The sequence below is a fragment of the Antechinus flavipes genome, chromosome 3, assembly GCF_016432865.1.
Source record: "Antechinus flavipes isolate AdamAnt ecotype Samford, QLD, Australia chromosome 3, AdamAnt_v2, whole genome shotgun sequence".
Taxonomy (NCBI): Eukaryota; Metazoa; Chordata; class Mammalia; order Dasyuromorphia; family Dasyuridae; genus Antechinus; species Antechinus flavipes.
Window position 1 is genome coordinate 246,472,048 of NC_067400.1, and position 6,190 is coordinate 246,478,237.

Below are 6,190 nucleotides of genomic sequence, written 5' to 3' on the forward strand. Positions count from 1 at the left end.
TTAATCGAATAAATGTATACAGTATGTTAAAGTTTATAAAAACATTTTACCTACTTTATCTAGATGATCCTTCCAACCACTCTGTGAAGCAAGAACTACTAACATAATCCCAATTTAAAGAAAAGAAAACTGAAGCTCTAGAACATAAGTGAACTGCCCATGGTAACACAGCTATTGTAAAAGGTGGGATCTCTGCCTAAGGCCCTCTGATTCCCTATCCAACACTCCATTATTATATAATGCTGTCATTCACAAAAACTGAACACTCTACACCTCTGGAAACAGGCATCCAAATATTACATAAATTTTCTCAACTCTAATTTAGTTATTAGAATGTTTACATTACCTGGAATTTTGGGAACTCTGACTAAAGTAACTGTGTAATCATCTTTGAATGCCCTTTCTATCACACACCCCATCATCATGGCACAAGAACGCCAATAGGCCTAGAATAAAGTAAACGTAAATACATTACAATAAAATAGTCCAAAGTCAAGTCAAGCCAACAAGTCTTTTTATTAAGCATCTATTCCAGGCTGTATTCCAGGCACTGTACTAAGAAATAGGGATATAAAGGCAAAAAATAGTCTGTTCTCAAAGAGTTCACAGCACAATAGAGGAGACAATATGCAAACAACTATGTACACAATTTATGGCTAAATTGGAGGTAATGAACAGAGGGTTAGATTAAGCATTAAGGGAGATTAGGAAAGGCTTCTTGAAGAAAAATAGGGAAGGTAAGGGGTAAAGAAGAGAAGAGAAAGAAATCCAAGCATGGGAAACAATCAGTGAAAGTTTACAATTGAAAAATGGAGTATCTTATTCGAGGAACAGCAAGAAAGTCCAGCATCACTGGAACATAGAATACAAAAAAAGAGAGAACAAAGTGTAAAAGACTAGGAAGCTTAGAAACAGATAGGCTATGAAAGGACATAAAGACTGAAGAATTGTACAGTGTCAAAGAATTTGTACACTTAAAATCCAGGTCAGTATCCATTTAGGAAAAATCTCTCAAATATTTGACAGTTTCTGCCAGGTAATAATAGCTTCCTGAAATTACTATCTCATCTAAATTAAATCAAGAAAAATAGAATTATACAGCTATAGTATAATAAATACATAAATTAGAATCACTCTATCAACTGGAATGAAGACTCTGAGAAATTTTTAAAGGATGTTCTTTATAGTTAGCTGGATATGGGATAGGGATACTGTAGACTTCAAACTTACACATAAATAGAGACAATGGTATGACCATTTCCTAAGACTGGGTATTTCATTAGCTCCAGAAATGACTTCCATTTTTATGAAATGATGATGCAAAGTGAATTGACCAGAATCATAACAATTTATACAATAATATTAAGATAAATTTGTAAAAGACTTTGGAACTCTGAACAACATAATGATCAATAATAATTCCAAAGAACTTGTGATGAAATGTATTATCTATCTCGAGATTGAGAACATATTAGATTTAGAGTGCAAACTGAAGAACATTTTATTTTTGGACCAAGCTAATGAAAGAATTTGCTTTGCTTGACTATATTTGTAATGGATTTTGTTTTTCTTGCTTTTTCAGTGGGGGAAAGGGGAGGGAAGGGAATAGAAAGATGAGAAGGAAAGAATTTGAAAGTGAAAATTAAATTTGAAACAATAACAAACATAGCTTCCTAGTTTTCTCTTTGGTTACAAGAAAAATCTCACCTCTTGATTTGTATTCCTTCATTTTCAATGGTTCCAGATGGTGACTGATAGGAGCAAGTTATTATGTATTATTTCTATTTCTAGATCTATGCCATGAAATCTCTAAGTGTAGGAACTGGCTGAGAAAAATAAGAGTATGGGAATCCAGTGTTTCTCGATTTCCCCAAAGCTAGCTAACAAAGGGGATATGGCGTGCCTTCTCTAAGATGTCAAGTATATTATGGCAGTATGATCCCAGATTGAAACTTATCCATGAAGCCACCTATAAGAATGGGAGATCTGCCTGATTGGTTTTAATGGTGAAATTAAAAGCAAGAGACATTAACACTTTACATGCCAAGTGAGATTATTCCCTCAAATGAGGAATCAAATAGTATATAAAAATGCTTATGGTTTTCCTTCCTTTGAGTGAAATGCTAATAAATTCAATAAGTGAATAGAAAATAACTTATAACAGTTCAGTATGTAGAAGGAAGCAATAGCAACAACTAGTACCGAGATATATAATAAAACAAAAATATGCTACAAAGTAATTTTAAAAGGCAAAAAGTATTAACAAATGGAGTAAGGGTGATTGAGAAACCAACCTTGTCTATGAGATGGCACTTCAGATATATTCTAAAGAAAGCTAAGGATTCCCAGAGGTGGAGGTGAAAAGGCAAAGCATTTCAGATAAAGGGAATACAGACATACTGAGTCAAAGATGAGGTGCCACATATAGTAAATAAGTCTGATCTATGCTCAAAAATTTTAAAAGGTTTTCTATTGCCTATAGGATAGAATAACATTTGCTCCTTAATCTACTCAAGTCAACAAATCAATAAGCATTTACTAAGTGTAGTTAAGGTCCTCAACAACTGGCTACAACCACCTCTTTCCAGACTTATTCTATATTAACCCCCTTCACAAATTTATGTTCTATGGCAAATGGACTACTACCTGTTCTCTCCAACTCAATCTACCTGTTCTCTCCAACTCAATCTTCTCTCTCCAAGCATTAGTATAATTCACTCTCCTTTCCTAGAATATACTCCTTCATCTTTGTTTTTCCAAATAATTTTTTAAATGTTAAACTCAGGTGCCACATCCACAAATTCTCCTCTGACTCCCTTAACCTGAATGTATTGTTTCTTCTCAAATTTTCCTAAGATTGATCCTTTGTCCTTTTCATATACCATCTCATATTGCCCGGAAATCTATGTAGATGCCATATCCCTACAATTAAGATTAAAAACTACTTTAGCACAAATTCCATAATTTTTCATCTTTATACACAAAGTACCCTGCATATAGTAGATACTAATTAAATGCTTGCTGAATCACTTTTATTAGTCAAATTAAATTAGGCTTAATGAAAAAGAAAACATGTAATTCATAAATAATATTACCTTATTCACTTCCTCAGGATCTTCATCTTTAAAAGTAAGAAACTTAATTTCACATGACTTGGTCAGAGGCTTACTCATGTCCCAGGGCTGGCCATCCACAAGAGCCAAAATGGATTTATTGCAATACCATTCACTTAAATCTAAAGAGGTAAATATACAATAGATCTAAGTACAATCAAAATTACAGAAAATATTTAATTTTTAAATGTTACATCAATAGACATAGTAGTGATCTTTTAAAAAGTTAGTATATTCCAAAATATAACAGTCCATTAGTAAAATCAATATATCTAAAGTATTCTTTGTCTTATACAAAAGTAAACAGTCCATTTACTTTATCATGCCCATTTTGTGTAGTCTAAATAATCCACAAAAGACAAACTAAGAACAGCATTAGGCCAAGACAGAAAATATCTGTTCTGATCCTAAATAATTAAAATATGAATAATCTGATTGGCAATATACTGCAAGAAATTAGTTTTTATCTCCTAAAAGTTTTCTAAGGGCTAGAACTACATATAAACTTAGGAAGAACACAAGTCTTTATTGGCACACAATTCAGAATTATATTTCTTGCCTGAAAGAAGCTTGTCACAAGAGACTTGGCAATATAACTTAGATGGATCTATTACCATTTTTAGAAAATTTTATTTTCTATTACCATTATTACCATTTTTAGATTACCATTTATTACCATTATTGGAAAAACAATTAAAACAAAAGCTATGGTGACACTAGTTGGTAGCATTACACAGTCTAAATGTTACTGCTTCAAACATTAAGGCAATAGAAGAATAGAAGAATATACTCCAGTATAAACTGGTGACTAGATTATTAAATATTAACCTTATCAATGGAACTCTAGATTTTCTGAAAAGGAAAAAAAAAACGAAAATAGCTATAAGAGTAGGTAATTAGTACATATTCTTGTTTAAATTAAACTCTATTTTTCTATTTTTGGTATTTAAATATTTCATTACCTCTGCCTGTAAAAATAAAGTACACAAACTGATCCATGATTGGTCAATTTCCACTTGCTATTGTCATCAAAATTAATGGACTACTGTGCCATAAGAAATGATAAAAGGGGCAATTTCAGTGAAACCTAGGGAAACTTGTACAAATTGATACAGAATGAAGTGCACAGAATAAGGAGAACAATTTATACTAGAATAACAATATAAAAACAATTTTGAAAACCTTATGAACTCTTTGAGGAACACAATGACCAATCCTAATTGTAGGATAAAGCATGCACATCCTGATAGAATACAGGATACAGCTTGCAACATATTTTTGAACATAGCAAATTTGAGAATGTTTTTCTTTACTGTGCAAATGTGACAAAAAAAATTTTTTTTTCAAATTAGAGGGTAGTAAATCTGTTCATTGATAAATTTTTCTCATTAGAAAATATAAAATTTAATTAAAATATTGTATGTGGACTACTGGGACAGGATGTCATATATGTTTGTACTACAGATGTTTCCTCTTAACTAGTTCTCTTTTTAGATGGAAGCGCTCAATTTCAGGGAGCAAAATGAAAAGCTCTGTTAAATTTTTATTTAAAGGATCTGTGTAGAAGTTGGTTTTGTTTTTAAACCATGAGTATAACCAGAAAAAAAGAATAAAGTTTTTGCTCTTCCTGAGTCAGAAGCAGTGAAATCAAGTAGTCAGCTTGTTTGGGCTACTTGATTTCCCAAGAGACCACAGATAGAGCTAAGTTTCCACACAGAAAATACTCTTGTAGTTGGGTAATTAATTAAAAGAATATCAAATCACTAATAAGCTGACAAGAAAATACTTCAGTAAGGTTGAGAAGTCAACCTAATAGATTATAAAATGTTGGGAGGAAAACACCTGGTACAATTCCTATAAAACAGAGCAACTGAAATTACTAATTGAAAAATGGTTTACTTACGCATGGCACAATTATAAGGAGTTGAAAAATTTTTATTCATGACAAATATAGCACCGGGGTCAGTTTTTCCAACATGTTTAACTTCAATCTTCTCGGTTCGAGGATGTAGTGACAGCTGTCTCTCTTTCTCTTGGTTAAAGAGCTCATTTCGCATCTTAGCTATCTCAACAGTTGATAGTTGAAAAGAAGGAGCAGTGGCTATAAACTCTGGCAAACAATTAGAAAGCAAAGTAAAAAAACTTACGCTGCAAGATGAGACAGGGATCCAATAATATTTTTAAAACCATCCCAAAAAAAGGTGGCCATGCTACAAGATACTTCAAGTACATTCTGCAAAGAATGCTAAAATGAGATCTGTATATTCACGCAGAATTAACAAAGCACATTTTTCCCAAGCTTCTGAGGTACTGATGGGATTTGTGACCCTATTTTCCGGAAGAGGAAACAAAGTCAGATTTTTAGGTGACTCCTCCAAGGTCATATATCTGTGTCTGAGACAAGCTCTCTTACGTTACAAATTTAAGGCAATTCAATAAACAATTATCCAAACTCTAAATCTGACTGCAAGTAATATCCGTGGATGCCCCCTGCTCTCCTCGCCTTGACCCGTACAAGTGACCACCTGGCTCCCGTGACCCTCCCCACCCCCATGCATGGAGCTTCCAAAGGCTCTTTCACAAACAGCAACTCCCGGGCTCACCCGTAGGCCCGAAACCCTGTCTCCTTCTATCTCCTTCAATGTCTCCCCTTCAAAAAAGCAGCGGAAGATACTTACTCATACTGCTCCATGGTGAATGCAAGCGCCTTAGCGCGCGGCTCGCCATAGTCATCAAGAAAATAACTGCGTTGTGTGTACTTCCGCTCCACCAACCCCTCCCCAGAAACATGCGCTGCTCACTTACGTTCCGGCTGGCTTCTGGCTCTCGGTGCTTGGTGCTTCTTGGCCAGCAGGGGGCATGCGCCTCCCTTTTGCGTTCTCAGACCACGCCCAGATTTCTGGCGTCAATTTCCCCTAGCGTAGGAATTACTCTGAAAAAAAAGGGGGCTTAAAGCCTAAATAGGGGGCTTAGTCCCTCATTCCCAGGGATTCTTAAACTTTTTCCACTGATACCCCTTTTCAAATGAAGAAATTTTTACGTGACCCTAGATATGTGGGCATTTAAAATAGGTATAC

The 6,190-nt window shown here is 34.3% G+C and overlaps 1 protein-coding gene across 1 annotated transcript in view; it reads right to left on the reverse strand.

Moving 5' to 3' along the window:
• MRPL39 (mitochondrial ribosomal protein L39) overlaps positions 1–5,937 on the reverse strand; it is a 28,457-nt gene extending 22,520 nt beyond the window's left edge. The window contains exons 1-4 of the mRNA XM_051984826.1: positions 5,792–5,937; positions 5,017–5,223; positions 3,096–3,235; positions 347–446 (exon numbers count right to left, since the gene is read on the reverse strand). Coding sequence (XP_051840786.1) covers positions 347–446; positions 3,096–3,235; positions 5,017–5,223; positions 5,792–5,903 — 559 coding nt within the window. The 5' untranslated portion in view covers positions 5,904–5,937. The remainder of the gene's footprint in view (positions 1–346; positions 447–3,095; positions 3,236–5,016; positions 5,224–5,791) is intronic.
• Positions 5,938–6,190: the final 253 nt, after the last annotated feature.